Source organism: Betta splendens, chromosome 9 (genome assembly GCF_900634795.4).
Source record: "Betta splendens chromosome 9, fBetSpl5.4, whole genome shotgun sequence".
NCBI classification, from domain to species: Eukaryota; Metazoa; Chordata; class Actinopteri; order Anabantiformes; family Osphronemidae; genus Betta; species Betta splendens.
Genome location: NC_040889.2, coordinates 15,251,259 through 15,276,635, shown reverse-complemented (window position 1 = coordinate 15,276,635; position 25,377 = coordinate 15,251,259). Strand labels below are relative to the sequence as shown.

The window sequence follows — 25,377 nt, the reverse complement described above, 5'->3', positions numbered from 1 at the left end:
ATCCATATAACTGCACACGTATTTTCAAACACTTAAACGTTGCCATTGTTTAGCAGAAAAGCTATTTTATGAAGGGTGATTGTACCTGCACATTAAATTAGCCTTTTATACACTTTAAATTGACTCTGCATAAAGTGTCAATCCTTCGCTCTCTTCTCAGGACTTCGACCATCACTGCCCCTGGGTGAACAACTGCATCGGGAGGAGAAACTACCGCTACTTCTTCCTCTTCCTGCTGTCGCTGAGCGTCCACATGGTGGATGTGTTTGTCTTTGGCCTCATTTTCGTCCTGCAGCACAGAGAGAGGCTGGGCGCGCTGCACGCCACCGTCACGTATCCTTCCGGTGGAAGCTGAACGCAGCTGCGGTGACTGTGCGTCTGTGGAGTCCTAGCGCGGTTCTTGTCCTTGACCGCTGTGTGCAGCCTGGTTGTAATGTGCATCGCAGGCCTCTTCTTTATTCCAGTCATGGGACTCACAGGTTTCCACATGGTGCTCGTCGCCCGAGGCCGAACGACCAATGAGCAGGTGAGGACGGGAGCTGCCGACGCGCCTCTTTTCAGCGTCCGCGCACGGACGACTCTTTGACTGTGATCCGTCCGGCGAACGCACCTTCACAACACGCACACACCAAACACTGACGCTCTACAATAACCAGTAACTGCATGTACCTCAGTACATCAGGCACAGCTGCCTAAACACACCACTCCCCTTCTTTATGTAGTTCCTGGACAGACCTGCGTCTTAATGGGGTCTGGGGTCATATATATGAGCATGCATGAGCGCAGCCGTGTACATGCTGTGACCTTGTGCATTTGTGGCTGTTGATTCTAAACAACTCGTGTTCCTCAGGTGACGGGCAAGTTTCGTGGAGGAGTAAATCCCTTCACGAAGGGTTGCTGTGGCAACATGGAGTATGTGTTATGTAGTCCCCTGGCACCCAGGTAAGATACTCGCTCATGCTGTGTGTGTGTGTGTGTGTGTGTGTAGAGCAAGTGCTCCTCAGTGTATGTAAAGCCACCTAATGATTTTTAATGAATTGTCTTCCCGTTTTATTTTTTTATCTTTTCTAAATGCAATTAGACGCTCTGCATCTGCATGTACATGTTAATGTGTAGTTATACCTATGTATGCAGAAGAAGGGTTGTGGCTCAACAAAGCTCTTCGAAACACGGAGGTGGTGCGCCACCGTCTAACTGCGGGAACAACACCTACGCCGTCGTTGTGTACATGTGTGAGCGTATGCACGTGCTTGTGGAGGTGTGTATCCAGTTCTGGCTGAAAGCAGCCAGCAACCCTGGGGTAAAGCAGATGGCTGGAGAACAGAGTCGCTCTGCAGAACAACAGTTAATGGGACACGGAGCAAGGCTGTAGTCACACACACACACACACACACACACACACACACACACACACACTGAGACCCACAACGATAGTCTTACCATCCTAAATGGGACGAGTCCTGTTCCATAAAGATCAACAGTGTGACTGCAGAGCGACAACAGCAGGTGGGAGCTAAATGTCGTGTTACAAGCATCTGTCCTTAAACGGCTGCAGAGTCCCCGAGGGAGGAAAGGCTTCTGATTTACTGGCTCATGACGTTTTGGCCTCACATGTAAAAGGAAAAGCAGGAATCCTGTGTGATTAGCTGCTGTAACAATAACAAGCTTCACCGGTGTAAACATTTTCCATGCGAGGAATAAGCCGTTGAACGTTTCTGTGCAGATACATGCTGGACCCGCGGAAGAAGCCCCACGTCAAAATCCAGCCCCCGTTCATCAGACCCGACCTGTCGGACCGGCAAATCACCATCAAGGTCAGCGACAACGGCATCCACGGCACCGTCATCAGCTCCAAGGTGAGTGCCTCCACGGAGCCTCCCCTCCATCCTGGCGCCGGCCTCGCCGACAGGTCGGACGTGTGTGAGCCCCGTGAGACGCTTCGCGTCAAAGGCCAGTGATTCACGCAGTCGCATTGTCGTGCGCGTGTGGGACCATTCAAACGCTGATGCGATGGCTCGTCATGCGCCATTTCTTGGATTCTTGCATGCTCGCGTCCACTCTCTCATCCAAATTTCAGTCAAGACATTGTGGGCGCGTGTGCAAGGGCCGCGTAGGCATTCGTTTAACGCCCGCTCTCCCTTTTAGTCCAAAGGCAGCCTGGACGGCCTGGATGAGACGGAGCAGCCGCCGCTGCCTCCCAAAGCCGACAGGTACAACCACCTGAAAAGCCAGCCGACGTCCAGTGAAGGTGAGGAACGCAGACACGCCTCCCCCCTCCTCCCCCGTCTCCCTCCCACCGCTCATCAGTCTTGTTACTCTTTCTCGTCAAGGCTGCACAAACTTCCTCTGCGCATCAGCATTGTCTCGGTGTGGGACCGGGCCGGCGCTGGTTGAGTCTGATGAATATCTGCCCCAGAGGCAGCTTGATGGCCTTTTTAATGGCCGCCCAGGGGCCCGGCGTGATTTGTGGCGGGAGGCGAGGCCTTTTCGCTGAATTTGTGGGACGATGGAGAGGTCTCCCAGTGAATCATTGCACCATGAATCAACACCTTTTTTTTCCCCTGGTGGAGTGTAGCAATAGAGCTCTGCCAAAGAGGGCGATGGGAGAGGATAGTTAGAGCTGCTTGTGCTTAGACGAGGAACTGGGATGGATCCTGCGGTGATGACGCCTCTCCAGCTGCTTGTAAAAGCCCGTGGTTATTTCATACTGTTGCATTGAATGGCAACAGCAGGTTTTCTCCAAAGACGTTCTAGCGTCACGGTGCATTTTTATTGGGGAGTGAACGCTCCCTGCTCGTTCACGTAGCGCCACCACCACCTGGTGGCGGCCCGGGGTACTGCAGCCTATCTTAGCGTTTCAAAATGCGCAGCCAGCTGTTGTAGGCTGAATTACAGAATGCATTGTTACTGCTCTGGTTCATTTTTATACAGTAGAAGGGATAAATAAAGGTTTAGGTTTTGAATGACTTTGAATCCTTAGAAGTTCCTCTGCGTTAATTTCATTGTCTTTCTGTGCATGTTGCAGAGAGTTCCCTTTCTGGGAAGACCCACCCTTCCACTCCCGCCATGTATAAATTCAGGCCGTCCTTTGGCACCATGCCTAAAGTCCACTATCACACAGCTGGCGAGAAGGTAATGAGAATTAACAGTAATGTGTTACAGTATCGCATGTAAAGGACAATCACAATCAGATGTCATTCTGCTAATCACCCTGTAGATCGTTATGGCCGACGAATGGAAGAATTCGGCCATTGCTGAAGAGGGCGTCCGTGGCCACGACTACAAATCGGAACCAAACCTGGACCTGCCGGAATACACGAACGCTCCCCTGCACCGCACCTTCCAGTCCTCCCCCCTCCAGCTGGACGCCGACCCCGCCGGCCCCCGCTCCCTCAGCCTGAAGCCGGGCAACCGGCGGCCGGAGAAGGGCCAGCTGCCGGCCCTGCAGCCGCAGGCGGTCACGTCCACCCCCTACAAGAGCGTCTTCTCCCCAAATACCCTGTCCAACCGCAACGGCAGCCTGTCCTACGACAGCCTGCTCAACCCCAGCGTGTCCCCGGCCGCCGCCGGCGCCGGCGAGTGCATGGCCCACCGCGGCATGGCCGGCTTCCACTCGCCCTACCTGCCCACCAAGATGTGCCACATCCGGGAGCCCGAAGTGCAGAGGCAGCAGGTGGGCCCCGCCTACAGCCCGGTGGTCCCGCCCAGAGGCTTGGGCAGGCAGTCCCCTCACGGGAGGGACAGGGACCCGTCCCCGGTGCGCTACGACAACCTCTCCCAGACCATCATGGCCTCCATTCAGGAGCGGAAGGAGATGGAGGAGAGGGAAAAGCGGCAGATGTTGCATGGGTGCTCCCAGACCCACATTTATGCCCAGGACTCTGGCGTGTTCGACGGGGGCTACGGCCTTCCCCAAAGTGCTCGCTACTCAGACGGGCCCCGGGGCCCCGGCTCCAGAGGACCAACGCCCCCGGCCTACGGGGGCTCCAGGGATAACATGATGGGGGCGGGGCTTGTGAGCTGTGGACAGCGCACCCCCGTGCTGCGCCACGCCGGCGCCACGCTGGGCCGAGCGCCCAGGACTTCCTCCACCTCCCTGCACACGGACCACTCCGGCAGCAGCCAGGGCAGGGCCGCGGGCCACGAGGCCCCGTACCGGTCCCCGGCCCACCACCCCCAGTCTCCCGCCGTGCCCCGATCGCCCTCCTACTCTCACCAGAAGTTTGCTTACATCAGTGCCCACGAGCGGACGGACTCGCCTCGTCTGGGAGGCCCGAGGTACGAGTACTAGCGTTACAGCTGAGGGGCCGCATGCGGTGCACGGGGCCCGCGGCGACTGCTGGGCGTTGAATGCGTCTCCATTCACAGGCACTAGTGCACTAATCAGAAATGAGGCAGTGTAGAGCAGTTGTATGTGGTGTGTAGTCTTCATCCACCGTGATGTCTCTTCACTTGTTCTTTGTGGTGTGAGCACATCTTTGGTTCCAGTTCATGTTTAACACAAAAGCAATATTTTGCGTTGGTGAATAAAGTTCTGTGACTCCCCGTTGCTTTTTCTTTTGCATGCTTTTCACCAGCTCATCTCACGCTCCACTAACACCGCTCTCACGTCCGCCTCCTCCGTCTGCACGCCGCCACATGTGCGACCTCTCCATTCGCTCCGCGCCTTCATGCCACATGCTGAATCCCTCTCTCTCTCTCTCTCTCTCTCTCTCTCTCTCTCTCTTTCTGTGCAGAGAGGTCATGAAAATGAACGGGCAGATGGACTGCCAGCCCGGCGCCCAGAGCGCCGCCCTCAGCCCCAGTCGCCACAATAATGTCAAAAAGGTGACGGGCGTGGGAGGCACCACCTATGAGATATCAGTGTGAGCAGGGAAGCTGCGCCCGCGTCCGTGGGCAGAGGCCGCCCTGCTGCCGGGAGAGGCTCCTGTTGTTTTTGTCTTTGTCAAATCTAGATCTTGGGCACACAGGTATCCCTGCTTAACGTTCAACGGGAGGATCCGCCACATGCGCGCGCGTGTGCGTGTGTGTGCGCTTCACGGGGGGGGGGGGGGGGGGGGGGGGTTGATTGTCGGGTGGTCCCCTGCAGGTTTCACCGTGTGTGTCGTCGTGAGCATGTTTGTGGCGTCAGAGTGGACTGAACGGAGCGTCAGTGAGACGCGTTAACGCAAATGTCACACACCACCGCCAGTAACGCTACACACGCAGCCGACAGCGGCGCCCTCACTGTGGACCGAAGTAGTTTGCAAGTCAGACGACCCCCAAGAGGTCGCGGTGCTTCACACCGACCCCTGCTGTCCGTCACGACGGGCGACACATCAGACAGGTTCGAGCCTGGTTCTGCAAACGGACGCTTCTCAGGGATGAACGCAAGCAACGGACTTGAGTTGACAAGGATTCACACACCGCGAATGTGTCTGCTTGTAGTTCAGCCTGAGCTACTCCCTCAACGTTAGCGAATCACCTTAGACCCGTCTGTCTGTTGCAGCCGGCGTGACGTTAGCACCGGGTTGATCATCACGTTCCCCCATCGGTTCTCAGTGAGCGCAGAACGGGTCCAGCCTCTCGCAACCAAAACCAACGGTTACTGTGTTACCTATAAACAGGATCGGACGGGTGGCGAGAAACACGCCATTGTTCCATGCAGTGAAATGAAGCCAACTGTCCATCAGCCATCACTTCAGACCTCTGTTCTTTTCTTTTTATATACCAAATGTTTGATACATTTTGATACGCGTAGTGAAACCCATCGAGTAGGTAGTACGTACATGAGACCATGGCGACATCTATTAGTATAGCGTGTTCAACCTGGCGTGTAAGAAAATGTTTGATGTAATTACTAGATATATGATGTTGAGTTTGTCGTTGACTAGTGGACCGTCACGTTACTTTGATGGTTTGCCAACATGCGCTGCACACGGAGTCGAGGACGGAGCTTTCAGTAGAAGCTGCCTTGAAGTTTCAGTGCCAAACGTGGCCCCACACACACACACACACACACACACACCCCGTTATTTCTCTCAGACATCATCTCAGTTTGCAGCAGCTGTCTGGTACAGCTCTGGTGTTTTGCCACCACTCAATTTGTCTTTTTCTTTTTTTGCTGTTAAGTGAGAAGAAGTCACGTGTATGTATGTGAAGTGGAATATATTGTTCACAGTCCACATCAGCTAGAATAGGAAAGACCGCCACAGTCTACTTAGGATTTTAGATGGATGTGGCGAAATTTCAAGAATAAACCATCGTTGCCTTTTGAGAGAAGTTATGTTTCAAACGCAATGAAACTACTGTAACTGACTACAAAGGACAATGAAATAATAAGTTTTGAACTGAGCAGCAAACGGCAGGAGTGACACTTTTGAGCAACTCAAGACTGGGCTATAGACCAACGTACAAGCGGATGATCTTAATGAAAATACTTTTCGTCCCACTTCTGATGCAGTTACATTTCTGCAGATTGGATGGAGGCTGGTGGTTGAGGAAGTCTGGTTTTCTGAAAACTGCTGGATCTTAAACTCACTGTAGTTACGGCCTTGTGACTAGTACGGTCTCCCCTTTAAAGTGTCACCCAGCTGCCTTACCATGAGCACAGCAATTTCTGAAGTGTTACAGATGGTTTGTGTTGTCAAGGCGTGGCATTAGGAACACTTCTGGCATCTGGTACTTGAGTCATTGGAACGTCATCTGGGCCGACCATAGGCTGCTGAGTTGTGAACATCCCTCCAGTCTATCCTGACTCACACCCGTTTGATCACATATCAACACACTATCGATCATTCCTCTTAAAGATGACTGCCATAAGTCCAGGGTTTTGCTTTTCTTTCCAGGATGGACGTGAATGCAGGTCAGGGAGCATTCCTGACAGTCAACCATGAATCTGTTCCTTCAGCCATGGGCAGATTATTTTCCTCAGAAACATCACTATGTATTAAAAGATTATACTATAGAGAAGAGTATACTATAAATGTACATGTATTCCTATTTTTGTGAAGAGGAAATATTTCCCAGTGACCTAAGCAAAATTAAATAAAGTTTTCATCTTTGAGTGAAGGTTGATGTTTGTAAAACAGTGGTTTACGTTACATCATTTTAAGGTGAAGCTGCATCATTAGCTCTGTGGAAACAATTCTTATGTTGAGGCAAACGTGGTCTTTGACAACTTTTATTCGAAGGTGGAGGAAACATTTCAAATCATTTAAGTGCAAATGAAAAGTAACATTTCATCCATGTACATGTATTTACAGATGCACTGGCACTTAGATGCACTTTAGAGGCAAGGTTAAGAAGTCAATTAGTGGAAAAATAAAGGACAGGGTGTTAAGCACACAGATCAGATAGGGCACACTCTGTTACATATACTCTACATGCTTTAAAGTCTGGGAATGTTATGATCTAAAGAATGCAAACTGGATTACTTGAAGAGGAACTGAAGTCAGAGCATAGCTGCATCATATTTTGTGAACCGTTCACATGGGACTTAGTTAAAAGAAAAAGAATTTTTAGCTAAGTGCATCTGATCTCTTATCAGTGGACACTGCTATCTGGAGCACACAGCGATGCCCCTCGACTGCCGAGAAAATGTCTTTCCATCAGTTCCTATGAGAACTGATGGAAGGAGTCGTAAGTCTACAAGGCATCCACTGAAACGCTGTCGTCATACTTGCTGTGTCTAATGGTGAGAGCTTGACACTGGACAGGGTAACGAGGTCCACCAAGATGCATTGTAGGATTACGTATTTATAATGCACCTCTACAACACCTGGTCCCTGACACTGTGCTGCCAACAAGCAGGCTACATTATCCTCTCCCCCTACATACAAACTGCTTTAATATAACTAAACAAAAAAAACAAAAACACCCCAATGTGGGACTTATCACTATCACAAGCCTCTTTTCACAGTTAATCAAAGGTAACATTGAACTGTAGATGGCAAGGATGGAAAGTGTGGCATTGCATGATGCAAAAAGAGAAAATGATGGGAAGGGGTTTTTACATAAATTCACTTTCTTATATTTTTCCCAAGTGGCATCAAGGACTTGTGATCTTGAGGCAAAACAGATTAAAAAAACAAACAAAAAAAAACTAATATGCAACTGTCCAAATTCAGTTCATTCAGTCTATTGTAGAAAAAGAGGAAAACTGATAAATTGAAGATCAGCAAAGCAAGTTCTTGGTTTTCAATTCTTCTCCTCAGCCTTCACCTCTTTTTTCTCATCTTCTTTCTTTTCAGTCTCCTTTTTGTCCTCTTCTTTCTTTACCTCTGATACTTTGTCTTTTACAGAAAGCTCCTCCAGCTTCTCTGCAACCTTGTTTGCACTCTCGGAGTTGCCTGTGGCAAAACAATAAGGTGTAATGTAAACAAGTCTCTGCTTATGTAGATGTATATTGTCCTAATTTGACTTAATTAATTGTCTTTGTAATAACTCAGTACAAGCACTGCTGTGTATGCCTTTTGAGACAGTGTGACCTTTTGCTATTTGGGTTATAAAACAGCATTAACCTGCTGAAAAGCTAAACTGTAAGGGAGCAGAAAGTCACAGCAGACAGAAATTAAAGCCGACACTGGAGGGAGCAGCAAGGAACTGAGTGTGTCTGCAAAATGCAGAACACTCAAACATGGTTAGATCCATGCTTGGGTTCCGAATACAATAAGTGTAATGGTACATTGTTTGAAAATAATTTAAGTACAAATCAATTATTGCTCGACTTAAGTTTAAGATACCTGTGCCTTCTAGATGTTTTTTGACCTCCTCCTTGCACTCATCAAACTTCACCTTGAACTTCTGAGCATCTGGAAATGGAAGAGATGTTATGGCAAATGACATTCAAACACACCACAAGCTTTCATCTGGAATAGTGTAATACAATACATACTTTCTGCATTTAAAAAGCGTATTGCCAGGAGTTCAGGTTTGGGGCATTCATCTGCATAATCTGCCAGTGTGTTCCACACCCAAGCCCTGTCACTGCCAGCATTGGGCTTCAGCTCCATCATAGGTTTAACTGATGTTCACAAGGAGAGGGGAAGTGTTAACACAAATATATACATATGCACGCTATGAAAAGAGCTCTAACTAGACATTATATATGGGGAGTTGTACATTTTACAAACAGCAAGTTCTATTATCATTACATTTGAATTAATTTAGTACAAATGTCAAATCTTTGAAGAGTACACTGCATTTTAAATAACCATTGGATAAAACTGTCATGCAAGACTACATTTTTGTAATGCAAGTATACTACACAAAACAGTCCCCATTGTGGGATCAATAAAGTCCTGTCCTATCCTACTACCTTAGAATCAGGCAAGGCTTCGCTGAGAAAATGGGCCAGGTTTACACACTATACAATGCCTATACATGTGCACGATAGTACCATAAGTATATTGCAGTTTGTCATGACAAATTGTTTGAGTGAGTTACTCATTCAAACATTTTTTTTAACTTACTGTGATGATTGGCACAAATCTTTAAGGTTCTGTCTCTTCTCATCAGGAGGCGAATTGTGCCCTTCTCTTTGTGTTTCAGCAGCTTCACATCACCAGTTCCTCTCTCCTTCCACTCTGGTGGGTCGTTCTCAGAGGCAAAACGATATAGTTTAGCCCGCCTGGAAAAAACAAGAGTACACTTTACTGGAAGATGGTCATTCTAGTGTGTGTGTGTCTGTGCGCTTATCCAACAATAAAGACTATTTTTCCATCTCTCCAGATAATTTTTATTTACATTTTGAAGAGTTCCTCCTCATCCTCCTCTAATGTTTTCACATCCTGCTCAGGGAGGGACACAATGGGCTCGAAATGGGGATCATGGTTAGCATCTTCTGCACTATCTGCAGTGGTGTCGTGGTCATCTTGGTCCTATAACAAAGCATGGTTAGTAAGAACAAACAAAAGGTGAACAAATAAATACATTTGTCTGCATTTGTAATTTAAAGTTTAAATAATGGGGCATGTGGCAGAGGTTAGTACTTTCAGACCTGCTCTAATAAAGACAATGGACCAACAGACCATGAATGGAGGGATTTAAAAGCTCATTGGTTAAGTACAGCTTTTGTCGAGGGGGGGCTAACAAAGCCTTTGGAAATCTCTGCTGAGCCAGGCATCTTTAATGCTATACTGACTCTCTGCTTCTTAGGGTCATGTGTACAATTATGATTTGGCAGAACACATATTCTGTTAAAATAGATAGAATTAGGGTTATGAAAAAGACCCGCGACACAACGTGTTCACCATGGTACAATATCAATAAACAGAGTTATCTGTCTGGGATAGAGTCGCAAACCTAACTGCAGCACGGTAAGTTTAGGAGGTTTGCATTTTAGCAACACTTAACTACTTCATTTCAACTTGTGCGGTGCGAGTCAGCTAAGCGTTAAGCACTTGCTGCTATCAATGTTAACGCAACAATCCTATAAAAACAAATAACTGGCTTGAATAAGCACGCAGGGATATAAAAGGCAGCTCTTGACCGAGTTGCAGTGTCCAAGTATTGTACTTGTAACTACGTTGCACTGATGCTAGCAAGTAGTTCTTTCACTTAGTTTTTGTCTCCTTGTAAAGTTCCCTAGCTAACGAGGCCTTCGGCTAGCAGGCTAGTAGAGAGCAATTTGTTTCCACATCACGGTATGTCGCTAACAAAAGTCACGTTTTATTTCACAGAAATGTAAGGAACGTATTACAGACTAAGTGGCGTTAGTGGTTTTACTACAAATTCTCAATAATGTGAAGTCACTGTCCGGCGCAAGATGTTTCAGCTAACATTAGCTAACTAATACTAGCAGCTGTAATAAAGACACCGATCGTGGCTAAACTCGCTGTTTGGTCATTTGCTTGCAGAATGTGAAAGTGTGCAAAAACTAATCACTGCGACAGTTTAATAATAGCTTTAATTACGTTGTACCTATTGCCTTCCTAAGCTAATGAGTGTGAGGCTAGTGTGAACATGCTGCACACTCCCGAGTACTTGTGACTTTATGAATAACAGCTCTGGGGGAAAGCCAAAGGTAACAACTATGATATTTAATCTAGATGTAGAGAGTCTATAGGTTTTCTCACTTATATCGTTGTTCTTTTATTGCAGCCTTTAGCGTTGAAAACGCAACTATTAGCTTTTCTAGCATCGCAACATCATTGTCGGCATTTCTGGCTCGCATCTACCTTTGCAAACTTTGACGAATTCTGACACACAGAATTACTGCATTTGTTGCAAAATTCTGGCTTTAAAGTGAGTACAACACATTAGATGAGCTAAATCCAGAAGACTTACCTTCGGGTCTGCCATATTATTGTAGATGTTTGAAGATTATGGAAGTAGTTTGATAGATTCAAATCCTAAACTGGCCGCCGTTTCCTTTCAGCTGCTCTCACTTCCTGCTATAGCTTTCGCGCGCCGATTTCCTACGTATACCCGCGCCCATAGAGCTACAGCGCGCGCACCGACCCATATCTCATGTATATCTCAATAGGCCTAAAGATTTTTCTTTAAATATTATCAATATCTCACAATTCATTCCATAACTAAACACTAAAAGGTAAAATATATTATTCTTTATTCATTATTAATAAAAAGACTAGACAAATCAAATGAATGCAGATCTGATTTTAACTTTATGTACTGACAGGTGCTTAACTTGTAATAATACATCATATTTCATTATGTAGCATTTTATTAGAAACATACCAAAATACAAAATACCTAAACGGTCTAATAAAAGTGGGGGATTAAAAAACACTCCTGCCGTGTACATAAGATAAAAGTACAATTGAACTTGATCACTTCACGTGTCTCATGTCCGTCGTTATTACATTATTTATTTATCTGTCACAATTCCCTGCGTCGGCGACGTTACCCTTTCGAGGAAATGTTAAATGCATTAAAAAATAACCACAGCCGCTAGAGCATAGAAAATTGTTACTACTGCTTTAAAAAAGTTCAAAGTTCACGTAGCACGTGGTCAAAGCAATATGGCAGCGCCGTGTGTAGTTAGATGAGCAATCTGCCTGAAAGCAAATTTAAGAAGGTAAGGTAGACGAAAAACACTAAAATGGATGCTTACGAATTATTTATTTGAAGACATGTAACGTTAATGGATATTAGATGTTCTTTTGGGTTTTGCCTCTAGCTTGAACTAGATGCATTTTGAAGCAGTGTAGTAAAAAGTGATTTAAAAGTCCAATAAATATATCTTAATAATGTAACGTACGCATAATTTCCACAATAAATTGCAACGGTTACTAAAAATTACAAAAAGGTATGCTGTTTATTGTATTTACACGATTAAAAAATACACCGTTTTTCTGAAATAAGGTGAGTTGTAGTCTGTTTATGGATGACATAATCCCTCAGCACAGTGATGGCTGATATTGGTGACAGCCCTGTGGCCCCAAAGGAGGACAAAGCTGATGACCCCTCACAGGATGGAAAGGCTGACCCCAAAGCTGACGGGCAGAATGAAGCAGCCTCAGACCCCAACATGTACCGATACATCAAAGAGGACCTCTTCACCTCCGAGATCTACAAAGTGGAGATCAGGAATCTACCCAAGTTCATTGGCTTTAATGACCTGAAGAAGTTCCTGATCAAACACAACCTGAGCCCACGCAAAGTCAAACTGTTTGGCAAACAGACATTCGCCTTTGTCACCTTTATGAACGAAGAAGAGCGTGACAAGGCCATGAAACTGGTGCATGGGATGCAGTGGAAGGGCCAGGTGCTGAGCGTCAGGCTGGCTAAACCCATAGCAGACCCCATCTTGAGGAAGAGGCGACAGGAGGAGGGAGAGGGGGCAGCAGGGCAGCCCCCTTCCAAGCGAATGGAGGGGGAGGAGGAAGAGGAAGAGAAGCCGTTGAGTGTTCAGATAGCCAACGTGGTGACTCCTCTATGGAATGTTCCTTATGAGGAGCAGCTGAAAAGGAAGGAGGAGGAGGTGGTGGGGGTTCTGCAGAAACTGGCCAAGTAAGTGCACTCGCTTACTACATGGAGTCATGTCAACAACATTAACCGGTTGCAGACTTAGATCTGTTGGAAAGGTCTGTGTATCATTGCAAATTATACACGCTGTATACATTTACAGTATTGTTTTAGTAAGAATAAATCCCATGTTTTTTTTTCAGAGAGATTGGCAACACAAATAAAGCCATGTTGCCATGGTTATTTGCACAGAAAGGAAAATACAACAAAATGTGTTGTCCTCTGGAGCCTATTCGACCATCTCCTACACAGGTGCCTTTATATGCTGATCTAACACACAAGTGTCATTTTTCAGTCTTTTTTCCAAAAACTCATAAAATGTTTCAGTTGTCCCAAGTACCACTACCCCTACGTTTGAAAAGCTGTGTGTATTGCCGTGTATCATTACAGACAGAGTACAGGAACAAGTGCGAGTTCCTCATCTCGACGGGGGCAGACGGTGAGGATAAGACCGTTGGTTTTCGTCTGGGCAAATACAAAGGCGGCTCTTGTGCTGTCGTGGGGCCGGCTGAGTCGTGTCACGTCTCAGCCGAGGCCAAAAAGGTGGTGAGCGAGTTTCAGACATTCATCAGGTATTTGCACTTTAAATGTAGAATTGAAAACAATGTCCCTTTAAATCCCCCCTACACATTTTCCCTTACCTTTTACTAATATTTTGCAAACAGGACGACACCGTACTCCGTGTACAGGCCTGAGACATACGAAGGGCACTGGAAACAGTTGACTGTACGGACTACAAGGACCAAACAAGCCATGGCTATGGTGTTCTTCAACCCACAGGTAAGGGAATGCTTTCAATCATGTGTCTGGTCTTATTTTTATATTTTTAAAAATAATTACCCTTTGATTAAAATCTTTTAGAAACTGGAAGAGGAGAAACTTGATGCTCTTAAGAGCTCCATGAGGGAGTACTTTACAGAAGGCGAAGGGAAAAACAGTGGCCTAACCTCCCTTTACTTTGTTAGAGAGGGTCAAAGGTGAGGGTTAAAAACAGCACATTGTACTTAGAATATCACAGTCCAGTCAGTATTAATTTCTCTGTTTGTGGCTGTGAAGGACATCTCCTAATCCAGAGGATTTACCCTGCGAGCTGGTGGCTGGAGAGAGCTGCATTCATGAGGAACTGCTGGGTCTAAAATTCAGAGTATCCCCTCATTCTTTCTTCCAGGTGACAGCCTGATTTACATGAAAAAAAGTTCTCATTTAATGTGATGTAGCGCGTTTATCACCTCTGTAAAGTCTTCTATACGAGACTTGAGCATCTGTCTTTCTGGTTCAGGTGAATACGGGAGCTGCAGAGGTGCTGTACTCTGCTGTGGGGGAATGGGCCCAGCTGAATCAGGACAGCACAGTGCTGGACGTGTGCTGTGGTACAGGAACCATCGGCATCTCCTTGGCCAAGGTAGGTTGCTACAGATGTTAAACCTAATGAGGTAAAAACAAAGCAGGCAGGCACCTTGCATTCGGTCTGCATAACATGCTTGGTAGTGCTTACATAAAGGTCTGTGTTGTCATATTTTCTATTTGGGAATTAGACATAGTGACTGATTTTCATTGGGACATTTTTTGACATTTTGTTTTGCAGAATGTGAAGAAAGTCATTGGGATCGAATTGTGCCAGGAGGCAGTGGAAGACGCCAAAGTTAATGCTCAGCTTAATGGTAAAAACCGATAATGTCACAAAGCTGCCGGTGAATAAATAATGTAGTAATAACCTGTTGTTTTGCATCCACAGAATAACCCTTCACACCTCATGTTTGGTTTATCCTTGTAAAAAAGCCATGCATTCTCATTGGCTTCCAACTTTTCTTATATTTGTAGGTCTAACAAACATTGAGTTTCACTGTGGAAAAGCTGAGGACGTGTTTCCCAACATTCTTAGTGCCCTCGTGTCACCCAATGTCACAGCCATCGTTGATCCACCGAGGGCAGGCCTACGTAAGAAAGCACCACAGTAAACCTGGAAGTCCGCTTTTCAAAGTTCTTTCACCTTAAGAGTTGTCTTAATCACACAGATTCCAAGGTGATACTGGCCATAAGGCGAGCAGAGCATCTGAAAAGGCTGGTGTATGTGGCATGCAACGCTAAGGCGGCCATGAACAACTTTATTGAGTGAGTCCTCATGTTAATGGACCACAGGAAAACACACCACACTATATGAAAAGTGATGAATCACACTGGAATCTTTGTCAGTCTGTGCAGGGCTCCGTCCAACAGAGTTCGCGGTGCCCCGTTCCGTCCTGTTCGGGCCATGGCTGTGGATCTGTTCCCTCAGACCATGCACGTTGAGATGCTCCTGCTGTTGGAGAGAGTGGACTACGACTCCCGGGAAGAGAAAGGGCCTTAGACAGACACCTAACAGTGTCAACACATCATTTAGCACCCATCCAGTAGTTCATTTCATAATACAGCAGTAGACGTTCCACTGCATTTGCTTTACAGCTTTATGGATCATGCCCCTTTAGCATGATGATTTTTGTTACTGTCTGTAATCCATAAAGCAAATTAGACTGAGGAAAGTTTTAGGTTTTAAACAACTGTCAAGTGGGTGCTTTGAGCTTCCTGTCATCATTCTGTGGCTGAATTAAAAACAGAGCATTTAGAGTCATTAGTCAAGACATTTTATTTTGCATAACATCACTAAAGTCAAGGAGCTCAAGTTGAAGTACATCACTTTCTAGGCAGCAACATCTCAAACAAGTCATTGGTACAACTCAACAGCAACACATGTAAAAGCGGTTTCTTTTCCTCGTCTCACAGACACACTTAGCAAGATGACATACGCACAGAGAGAAGCACATTCTTAAAGCAAACTACAATATTGCAACAACCTTGCTTAAACTTACGAGTCCTTGTATTTGTAGAAAAAGCACAGACCAAGTACTTTAAGAATGCAAAGCAGTTTCTACTCATTTCAAGCGAACGTGTTTTCCTGTTACAGATGCTTTTACTGTACAGTCTGCAGCAACATTAAGTATTCTATAAAATGCATAAGACTGTAAGTAAGCTTTGGTATATATTTTAATCAGCTTGTGTTGGACTAAAGGACTCGGTCGCATTTTGTTTGTGTGAATTTCCCAAGGCTGCCTTTATGAAAACAAGAACTCCATTATTACCTCTCACAATAATTTCAAACGTATACATTATACACAACCCATTAAGACAAGTCATTAAATCCACACATGCTGCAACTCCCTAAAATATCTGGTTTTATAGGCAATCCTCTAAAATACTAATTGGCTAAACAATAAATGCTTTATCAAGTAAAGGGGACTTGGTCTTTCCACTTCATGATGAAGGGTGGTTTAGGTCCAACGTACTGTATATACTGAGCCCTTCATGAAATGGATTAACTAAGGCAACATGTAAAACGTGTTTTGTTTAAGGGCACCAAAAATTAAAAGCAACTAAAATGTAACAAGCAGTTGTGCACAGCATGAATACCTGTAAAAAGCCAGCAACAACTAAATATTAAATGATCCTTTAGTTTTATAGTACTCTGGCCATGTGCTTCAGTTTACTACAACGCTGGACAAGGAGAGTTTCTTTTCTAGTCAAAGCAAGAGAGGGGAGTGAAGGCAACGAGTACAAATAATCCCAACTAACCCAAATGCAGTACTTTTACGGCACGATCAGTCAGTAAGTGTCTGACAGGACACACAAGTGCATACCAATACTTAGTTATCACTTCCACGCATGACTTTAAATCACGCAAACCAAGACAGCAGCTGTCCATTCAGAGGATAAACAAATGAGCATATTTTGTATTCATTGCCCAAACTGTCAGTCACACCTACCATTAAAATATCCAATAGACAAGTCACTTTATTTTCCAATTAAATGATTCATATAAATACACATTAGTAGTCCCTTTCAAATACTTTAAGCAAACAAAACTAATAAATATATTGTGACAGTTGAAAATGACACTTGAGACAAAACTTAGTTGTTTTTTATAGAAGCGTGCATTTGATTTTGTTGTGGTTTATACATTATAAAACTCATGATAACTTCTCTGCACCCTGGGAGTTTTTCTAGTGCCATAACTAGGGAGCATCTAAAGAGGTAGACGATATTTTCTCTACAGTCTGTTAGTGCATTTAAGTCCTACCATTACACCTACCAGCGGATCCAATAAAACAAAAATGTAGGAAGCAGTTTGAAAGGCATGGACAGTGTATTAATAATACTAATAACACATAGTGTGAATATTAGATCTCAGTGATGCATAATTGAGTAATGGATGGTGGGTGATGTCTGACAGTGACTGGGTTTCAGTGCTGTGGTTCAGTGATTCCAGAGACCTAAACATCAACAGTGCAGAGAGGTTCACTTCCTGGCTGAGCAGACTCCCTTATGGTCATCTTGGGTTTCTTTCTCGTTTCCTCCTGGTATAGAAACATAAAAGAATGACATGTTCATTAAGCAGGCTAAAGCAGAAAAAACATTGACATAAAAAAAGTAGTGGAAATAAAATTAACTACAAACGATTACCGTCATTTCTGGACTCTAAGCCGTTACTTTTTTCATGCAACCCTGTGGTTTAGACTAAGAAATGTGTGACAAAGTAATTGTGAGACAGTTTTATTTTGACAACCTACGGTAGATAGTGTTCAATTATTTGTGCGATACGCTGCTGTAGTAATTTTTTTTAACCAGCCATGTTATAGTACAGGCACTGTTCGGAAGACATTCACCGTATTTAATTAAAAGTTATCATCTTTTTGTGTAAATATCTCAAGTTACAACATGTACACCTGCTTATAGACATGCCTATATGAAAAAAAGACAAGAACATTTACAAAATGTTCTGTGCATTGGTTATATTACAATTACTACCGCCTCTTCCCTTCGATTAATCTCTAATTCCTAATAAACTAGTGAGTCACTTTGTCTTATTCTTCAAAGTCAGCCCTCAAATCTAAGGCCTATACAGTGCGATTCTTGTTTTTCCCCCACACAATGTTCTGTAATGTGATGGCTTAAATTAAATGGGTCAGCTTCAAGGTTTAAGGTGACAGCACTATCACAATAGACGTTTAACACTTGTTAGAATTAAAATAAAAGCATTCTCACCCTCTGAGTGGCCAGTTTCTTCATTTCTTCCTGTAGTTTGTTTAAGATATGAAGGTTTGGCTTATTCTTTTTGGCATACTGCTGCAGCTCGATCACACTTTTGTCAGAGCTCTCCTGTAAAAGAACAGTTGATTAGAAGTCTGATAAGATAGTCCTTCATTCGTCCCACAATGGAGAAATTTCCTCGTTGCAGCAGCAGTACAGTTATAAAACGAGCAGGATCAAAAGAGAAGAACAATTTAAAAAATAAAATAAAGATGTATCTCACACACACACATTATTTTCATCAATCACAGAAATAAGGTTTAAGGTTTAGGTAGTTTTAAGGTTGTTTTAGCTAGAATAGTACACTGTGAGGCCGGTTTGCAATGGTTTGGATTATATACATAACCTTCTCAAATGCAAAATGTGTCTCCAAAAGCACAAAGCAGCTAGTAGATAGTGTGATGGAGTGTATAAAAGGAGTATTGTTTAAATTTCATGATTTCTCTTCTGCTAATAAAGGCCAGTTCTTCATTCCTAAAATTAATATTAAAATGTAGAAACATTTAAACACAATATTCTTTTTCTAATATTCAATGCAGTAGTAACACCCTGCACTACAACAAAGAGATACCAAAACAGTTATCAAATGTTCTTTCTTCCCTCTCCTGTTTATCGTTTCCTAAATGCTAGCCATGTGACAGCAGAGAAAGGGTGCAGTCCTTTTCTCTGTTGTCTTTGTGACCCTTATTGTCTCAGAGAGGTGTCACAGCTGTTCCTGCTCTGCTGACAGTTTCTGTGAGGTTCTGCTACCATTGGGTACTATTGTACAGGCTCAGAGACCGCAACACATCAAACACTGAATAGGTTTTTGTTCATTCGGGTTTGTGATGTGCAGCCAAGTGTTTTCCATGCCAAACCTATGGCCATTTTTTAAACAAATCAAAATGACACATTTCACAACTAATAAGCATAACCAAAATTTTACTTTTGCTATGGGCACCTAGTCTTCCATTAATTTTCTTTAACCAGAAATTAAAACATTTTATACATATTCAAAACTTTCTGATTTCAGTGGGTACTTACCTTCTTTACCATCTTATTGCTTTCTCTGCCATACATGCGCAACAGTGAGCCCCAGTTCTTAACGTGAGGATGAAGCATCTGCAAGATCTTCTGGGATGCTAGTTGTTTGCCAACCCTCTTGTTCTTGCCTGGGGACAAAATGTAGCTTTAAGCAATGAGGTTTGTATGTGTTAAGGCTGAAAGGAGTATCTAGAGTGAATCATTGCTTCAAGAAGGGTTTGTGTATGTGTGTGTGTGGTACCTGTTAAATATTATATAGAAAATAAACATTAAAAGTAATAAGTGTAATAAGTGTGTATAATAAGCACCGGTACCACATTACTGACTTGAAAAGTCTCCAATACAACATTAAAAAAAAAAAAATAAAATCTCAGTCTTAACTAGTCACATCCAACTCTTAGGCTCAACACAGCAAGTTTAAGCATTTTAAAAAGAAATGTTTGTGTACTTACACCATCCACGCACAGTATGTTTCCCACATGTCATCACATATTCACTCTTCTGGTTTTTCCCTGGGATCACCTCAAATTTTATGCTGGTGTCCCCCATACCGTGGTTTCTGTAGAAACGATTACAGTAAAATCTAAACAACCTGTCCTTGGTAACAATGGGAGGATTGGTCAGAGAAATAAAGCAGCTACAGTCAAACTGGTTGAACTGTAGACGACCGATGCTGCTTTTGTTTAATCTGTGTACTGCTTTTTCAATATTGCTTATTAAATAGGAAAGGAAGAAAACCTTGGTGATGGGCACTGATTACCTTTTAAGGCACTCATGAAGAATCTGATATGGCGAAAGTAGTCCTGCTTTGTTGGTCAGCTCATACACCCTTGAGTCCTCTATACTGATATGATTAAAATACTGTGGGAGAAAGCAAAAATCATGCTGTGTCATCTACTGTAACGCAACATTACCTTCAAAGTATATATATTCCTATCATTTTCTATATTAAGCAAAAATTGTAAAAACTCTTTCCAACAGCCTTCAATGGTCCCTGAACACTTAACTTCACAGAAAATCATTCCAGGCAACATTATTATAAAATGAAAAAAGAAAATGCACCTCAAGTTCATCACCCTCCACAGGCTTCTCCTCAGAGGTCTGCTTCACAAAGTCAGGGATGAGGATTTCCAGTGTGGCTCGAGCTGCAGATTACAACAAAAATGTTCTGTTCACTATAGTACATATCACTGAAGTCCCATTCTGATTCCAATCTGATTTATTGTACACACGACAATGTAGTCAGTCATAAAGAATTAATCATTAAACTGATTTGTTGTGTTCATATTTATGATAACTTCCTCCAAAATATTGTGTTTGCCAATTGGCAGCAGTACCAGTAATTCTAATCACATTTTTTGCTACTGTGATTAGGGGAAATTACCAGCTTTATTCTTGGCAAGTTTTTTACTGCTTGCGGTTCCTGTGCCGTAGGTTACTCCATCAATAATGACAGATGCTCCAAAGGGTTCACTTGGGTTCTCTGTTTAAACACAAAATGTTATTTCAAATCAACTCTCCGACCTCAGACCATATAGACATTTTTGACTACATAGGTGGCAGGTGTAGGTTTATTGGTTGTAAATGACAATGAAAAAAACAACTTACCACATTCAAAAAAGTTGTAAACAGGTCGAACCTTTAGGACACGCTGCATATATTCATGCAAGATGCATACTTCTGACTTGCCATTAGGGTTGATGACAAATTCTGTACAAATAAGAATTCAAATGTGTAAAAAAACGAGGTGCAATGCAATATGATTTTCACACCCTGTTACATTTTGACATGACATTACCTGCTTTTATACTTTTATTTGTTACTTTTAACAAAAAGCAAAAGCTACCTACGCTAAAAAGCAACAACACAAAACAAACAAACCAACAAACCTTTCTTATTAGGTGCATCCTGGACAGACAGTGTGATGAGCTTCTGATTGGCTGGCAGGATAGGTCTCTCTGATTCGGCTTGTTTTCTCTTCATGTCTCTGTTAAACTGTCTCCGCTCCGCCCAGGTCCGAAACTTCTTTACAGTGACTTGCTCAAAGTCAAAGCATTTTTCCAGGTACAGGCGAAATTCTTCTAGGTCTAAGGAGGAGGGGTGTACACAATTAGAATACTAAATAAAAATGGAGCTTCATAAAAACAGTAGTACCTTTGTGGAACTTTAAAATTCACAAAAAACCCTTACCTACGGACTCATCTTTGCACACCTCCACTTTTGCCTTAACTTGTCCTAAGGCTCCTTGGGCAGTGTCACAGGGCTGAGACTCTTTACCTTGTAGACTGTTGTCAATGTTGCCCTCTCCATCTGGGCCACCTTCAATCAAAATGGAGGTAGGGAGACCGTCATGCTCCTCAGTCACAGAATCTGAAGTGCCAGCTTTCTCTTCACCACTAGTCTCCTCCCCAGGCTTGCCCGGAGAGCCCTCTGTGTTAGCTGTCCCCTCCCCATTGAGCTCCCTTTCCTCTTGTTCCTTCATTCTCTTGTAGTGTAGGCAAGGAATGCTACTAGTAGGGGGGTCATGTTTCTGGTTTAACAAGAACAAGAACAGAAGAAATATAATGGAATATCTTAAAAACAAAAACATGTACATAGCTATAGCCATGACTCTTTACAAGTCTGTTTTACATCTTAGAGATGTTTCAAACCCTATTGCTCAACACATCACAAATCTTACCCTAATACTGCCAGTCCCAAGGAAATAGGGTCTGGACCAGCTAACCACTCTGGTCTCTCTGTGCAGGTAGACTGGAATGCCCGAGTTATGGAATGTCATGATCCATCCATCAGGTAGAGGTTCAGTGGGTGGACGCCCTCGACCTGGCATATGGAACATGTCCAGTTATTAGATTAGAATAGTCCATAGTACATATAGCACATATTAGAAAACCATAAATAGACAGATCCTACACTTACTTTTCAGGACAGTCTTGATTTTGGTCATCATGGGCTGAACACCTCCTTCACCATCTGACTGATGATCACTGTCTCCACCATATTTGTCTTCTGCAAGACGCATCTTTTTAGGTACTGGCATGCCTTCCTCCAGTAAAGCGTCTACATCATTGTCAAACTCCTCCTGGAAGAGTTAATGGTTAAGGCCAACAGAGAAGGACAAGTCAAATCTACATGGGATTTTTGAATGCTCCAGCTGAGAAGAAAAGAGAAACTTATATGATGCATAAATGTGTAATAAAAAGAACCAAAACACATGGAAGAGATTAACCACTTACTTATAGTCTGGCCTTTTTCTCCAAAATCAGAAACTGATAAAAGAACTATTTGTTGCTAAACACCTTTTGCAGTTTTGATCAAATATATCTCAAAAAAATTCAGGTAACATTTTATCTTGTATATAATGTTTTAACTGAAATAATACAGGAAAGGTTTATCAAACAATATTATGTCATATATAAAAAAAACTGAATTACAGGATATTTTTTGGCCTGTTTGTTTTTTTTTCCCATTAAGTATACGACGTTGCCAGTTTCTTGTGTTTCTTATAGCCAATAGCATAACTTTTCTGCTTCTGCTTGGACCAGAATCAAGACATAAACAAGCAAAGGTATTATTAGGAAATGCCTCCCAACAATTTAAACAAAAATCTTAGAGATCATTAAAAAATATACAAATACTCCATCTTAAATAAAGTTGTTCACATGCATTATATTCTACTGAAAATTTGTACTTGCATGTGCATAACTGGTTCATTGACAGGCTGGGGTTGCATAATAAAAGTTGAACTCATTTATTGACAGTCCTGATAATGCTCCCTTTTATAATGTTCAAAGGCTTTACTATATTAGGCATACACTGTTTGTTAATGACAGACAAAATCAAGAATAAATAGAAGACGTACCTCATAGGGGTAAGCAATGGCCTCGTCGTCTGCTTGGTCCTGCTGAACTATGACCTCAGACTGAAATCCGCCATGCTCCCCATCATCATGATCCACAAAGTTTTCATAGAAGTCATCCAACTCGTCCAGGACGGCAAATTCTACCTTGTTTTCCAGATCCACCTCGGCTTCCTCTGATCTTCTACTTCTTACGTTTCCTGCTCCTGAGCTACCCTCAGCAACTTCCTGCTCACTTGTTGAGTCATGCAACTCACCGTTCAGGCTGTCTAAACCATCATCACTTCCTCCCTCTAGCCCTTCACCCATATACGAAACTTTTCTGTCTTTACTACTGCTGGTTTCAGTAAAGCTTACGCTGATCTTAACATCTCTGAGCAGCTTGAGGTCTGGTAAGAACTTGGTGACCGGTGGAGCATGGCGGGCTGTTCTGGGGCACGGTGGAAGGGAATTGGCCTCATCTGATGGGTGGCTGCGTAAAGTTATTAAGCCCCTGCAGAGTGGGTGCTGTGGCTTGGCTTCCCCATCCCCTGGGGTGTGTGTGTATCCATCACCACCAGAGCTAACGTCCATTACCTCTGCGTCACTGGACGTTTGCAGGGGAGGTGGTGGAGGTGCTGGAGGTGCTCTGCCCTCATCTTGGCTAAAATCATCAGGTGGCTCCAAGGGGAGAGGGGGTAGAACTTCATCTATTTCCATTATCTATTAACTAATAACCATAGACTAATAGCCTCTTTTTAAAAATATTTAAACTTTCTTATCTAAAACCAGAATTCACGCCGAAGCACATCCCTGTATTGACCACGAACCATAGATGTATATGCTAAGCTGACTACATTGCTCTTTTCATTAATGTAGACAGCTTTCAGAATCACTGTCTCAATTATTGGAAATCACAATGCATTCAGCTTATAATTGGAACTAGGCACCGATCATCCTCCAATAGGAACGTCAGATAACTAGAGAAAAAAAAATCACAAGAGAGTCGCAGTCAGTAACGTTGCCTTAGCCAGTCGTAACTTTGCTGTTATCCATCACAAGTTAGTACTAAAATAATAGTTTTTTTTATTTACCTATATGTTTATGGAGTATTGACTTAAACGTAATGTGAATGTTTATTCTGTTAAAGAAGCTACATTTCTTGTTGCATAAAATGGGAGCGATATTATGCGCATCTTGAGGCTACTGCAACTGAACAGCGTGCGCCTATAACGTTAGCTTCAACGCTAATTAGTTAGCAAGCCACCACCAGACTGTACGGCTCGCTATGTCTCTGAAATAGTTAGCCACTCCAAAATCAATTAGTCAGTTGCGTTATACTCACCGATAAATGCTGGCCAGTTGTCTTCAACTGGGAACCTAACTATGTAACTAAATTATCTAATCGACGAGTCGCTCCACGGCCTCCACTGCAACTCCGACATCTTGAAGAAAACCAGAGCAGCAAATCAGCGCAGACCCCGCCCCTCAGTACCGGCGTCTTGTTGACTGATTGATAGGCAACCCAATCACAATGCCCATCCTCAACATCCACTGGCATAAGACAACCAATAAGCATTTGGTATTTTTGACTGACAAGGAACGAGTTCACCGACTTTCATCTCCTCTAAAAAAAGCATCTCGGTTATCTACCATTTATCAGCTGACGTCAGACTCACTACATTATTACTCGTATCATTTAATTCAATAGTTACCTTTAATAAAGCAGATCAAAATAAAGCAGATGTTGTTTCCGTACATCCCCGTCAAATCTGTGTAAAAATATAATTTATGAGAGAAGCAAAATTAAATCAGTTTCTAAATCACCAAGGAACCACCATAAACCGTAAATGAACTGGGAACAGACTTTAACCAGTCCAGTCACTATGACATCAAGGAGGATCTGCTGATTGCAAAAAGAATTTTTAGGAAATTATGTGAGGTCTTTTTTTGCATTGACGTTGACATTGTAGTACTTGACTTTTTAAAAATATATATTCAGTTAAAATGAAGTAAGTCTAACACAAAAGTTCTGCTTGGGTTTCCCAGGTGGTCTTTGAAGGGTTTGTGCTCAGAAATGTGAAGCACAGACTAAAGGTTACTCAGTGCTTTTCTTCCTTTCCTTGCACGTTTGAATGGATTCTGGTAGTGCAACACAATCAGCGTGGGGTTTTATGAAACTCTATAATTCCATGTTGAATTGAAACTTTTTTTTAAACATGGATTATTGAGAGTACTGATAATGCACCATTTTATATGTGTTACACAGTAACTTTAAGAATAAACTATCTGCTTCAAAGTGCAGAACAAACTAGGTGTTTACAAAACTTACTGCACCCATTAGAACAGACTCATCAGAAGAATGATGGACTCTATGTCTCCTTTCGAACTATGAGCTCAGATTCCTGTGCTATTTTCCAAGA

At 43.3% G+C, this 25,377-nt stretch overlaps 4 protein-coding genes across 8 annotated transcripts in view; 2 read left to right on the top strand and 2 right to left on the bottom strand.

Annotated features, from left to right (window-relative positions):
- Window positions 1–8,083, top strand: part of zdhhc8b (zinc finger DHHC-type palmitoyltransferase 8b) — a 37,372-nt gene extending 29,289 nt beyond the window's left edge. For both annotated transcript variants that reach the window (XM_029163766.3, XM_055512163.1), the window contains exons 4-11: window positions 161–333; window positions 424–526; window positions 851–942; window positions 1,724–1,856; window positions 2,146–2,248; window positions 3,026–3,132; window positions 3,218–4,278; window positions 4,737–8,083. In XM_029163766.3, the coding sequence (XP_029019599.1) occupies window positions 161–333; window positions 424–526; window positions 851–942; window positions 1,724–1,856; window positions 2,146–2,248; window positions 3,026–3,132; window positions 3,218–4,278; window positions 4,737–4,869 (1,905 nt within the window). In that variant the 3' untranslated portion in view covers window positions 4,870–8,083. The remainder of the gene's footprint in view (window positions 1–160; window positions 334–423; window positions 527–850; window positions 943–1,723; window positions 1,857–2,145; window positions 2,249–3,025; window positions 3,133–3,217; window positions 4,279–4,736) is intronic.
- On the bottom strand, window positions 7,147–11,429 carry ranbp1 (RAN binding protein 1). The gene is made up of 6 exons (XM_029163775.3): window positions 11,269–11,429; window positions 9,727–9,860; window positions 9,453–9,610; window positions 8,876–9,004; window positions 8,724–8,792; window positions 7,147–8,330 (listed from the first exon to the last, which is right to left on the bottom strand). The coding sequence occupies exons 1-6, from the start codon at window positions 11,281–11,283 to the stop codon at window positions 8,179–8,181; spliced, it is 657 nt and encodes a 218-aa protein (XP_029019608.1). The 5' UTR covers window positions 11,284–11,429; the 3' UTR covers window positions 7,147–8,178.
- Window positions 10,510–15,576, top strand: trmt2a (tRNA methyltransferase 2 homolog A). 4 transcript variants are annotated; one of them, XM_041072471.2, is made up of 12 exons: window positions 10,510–10,625; window positions 12,349–12,957; window positions 13,116–13,224; window positions 13,363–13,544; window positions 13,638–13,752; window positions 13,834–13,949; window positions 14,029–14,140; window positions 14,252–14,374; window positions 14,558–14,633; window positions 14,794–14,910; window positions 14,988–15,084; window positions 15,166–15,576. In XM_041072471.2, the coding sequence occupies exons 2-12, from the start codon at window positions 12,356–12,358 to the stop codon at window positions 15,317–15,319; spliced, it is 1,803 nt and encodes a 600-aa protein (XP_040928405.1). In that variant the 5' UTR covers window positions 10,510–10,625; window positions 12,349–12,355; the 3' UTR covers window positions 15,320–15,576. The 4 variants fall into 4 exon arrangements, with proteins under 4 accessions (XP_040928405.1, XP_029019600.1, XP_029019602.1 ...); XM_029163767.3 differs by lacking the exon at window positions 10,510–10,625 and adding an exon at window positions 11,879–12,022; XM_029163769.3 differs by lacking the exon at window positions 10,510–10,625 and adding an exon at window positions 11,954–12,022 and having other exon boundaries at window positions 12,310–12,957.
- dgcr8 (DGCR8 microprocessor complex subunit) lies at window positions 15,571–24,455 on the bottom strand. Its single transcript, XM_029163765.3, has 14 exons — window positions 24,300–24,455; window positions 22,979–23,934; window positions 22,036–22,198; window positions 21,797–21,939; window positions 21,307–21,646; window positions 21,006–21,203; window positions 20,725–20,826; window positions 20,501–20,599; window positions 20,179–20,261; window positions 19,877–19,977; window positions 19,569–19,675; window positions 19,117–19,244; window positions 18,049–18,162; window positions 15,571–17,360 (listed from the first exon to the last, which is right to left on the bottom strand). Exons 2-14 carry the CDS (start codon window positions 23,672–23,674, stop codon window positions 17,277–17,279), a joined length of 2,358 nt encoding a protein of 785 aa, XP_029019598.1. The 5' UTR covers window positions 23,675–23,934; window positions 24,300–24,455; the 3' UTR covers window positions 15,571–17,276.
- Window positions 24,456–25,377: the final 922 nt, after the last annotated feature.

What these genes read in the sequence shown, in the direction of transcription:
- dgcr8 (XM_029163765.3), bottom strand. Translation starts at nt 23,674, where the DNA reads ATGGAAATAGATGAAGTTCTACCCCCTCTCCCCTTGGAGCCACCTGAT. An exon ending in ACATACTGTGCGTGGATGGT is followed by an intron (nt 19,245 to 19,568) that starts GTAAGTACACAA and finishes TTTTGTCCCCAG; the next exon opens with GCAAGAACAAGAGGGTTGGC. An exon ending in GCAATAAGATGGTAAAGAAG is followed by an intron (nt 18,163 to 19,116) that starts GTAAGTACCCAC and finishes GTTCTTTTACAG; the next exon opens with GAGAGCTCTGACAAAAGTGT.
- ranbp1 (XM_029163775.3), bottom strand. An exon ending in GAGGAGGAACTCTTCAAAAT is followed by an intron (nt 9,611 to 9,726) that starts GTAAATAAAAAT and finishes TGTTTTTTCCAG; the next exon opens with GCGGGCTAAACTATATCGTT. An exon ending in GATTTGTGCCAATCATCACA is followed by an intron (nt 9,005 to 9,452) that starts GTAAGTTAAAAA and finishes TGTGAACATCAG; the next exon opens with TTAAACCTATGATGGAGCTG.
- trmt2a (XM_041072471.2), top strand. Translation starts at nt 12,356, where the DNA reads ATGGCTGATATTGGTGACAGCCCTGTGGCCCCAAAGGAGGACAAAGCT. An exon ending in AGTTAATGCTCAGCTTAATG is followed by an intron (nt 14,634 to 14,793) that starts GTAAAAACCGAT and finishes TTATATTTGTAG; the next exon opens with GTCTAACAAACATTGAGTTT. An exon ending in TCCACCGAGGGCAGGCCTAC is followed by an intron (nt 14,911 to 14,987) that starts GTAAGAAAGCAC and finishes TTAATCACACAG; the next exon opens with ATTCCAAGGTGATACTGGCC.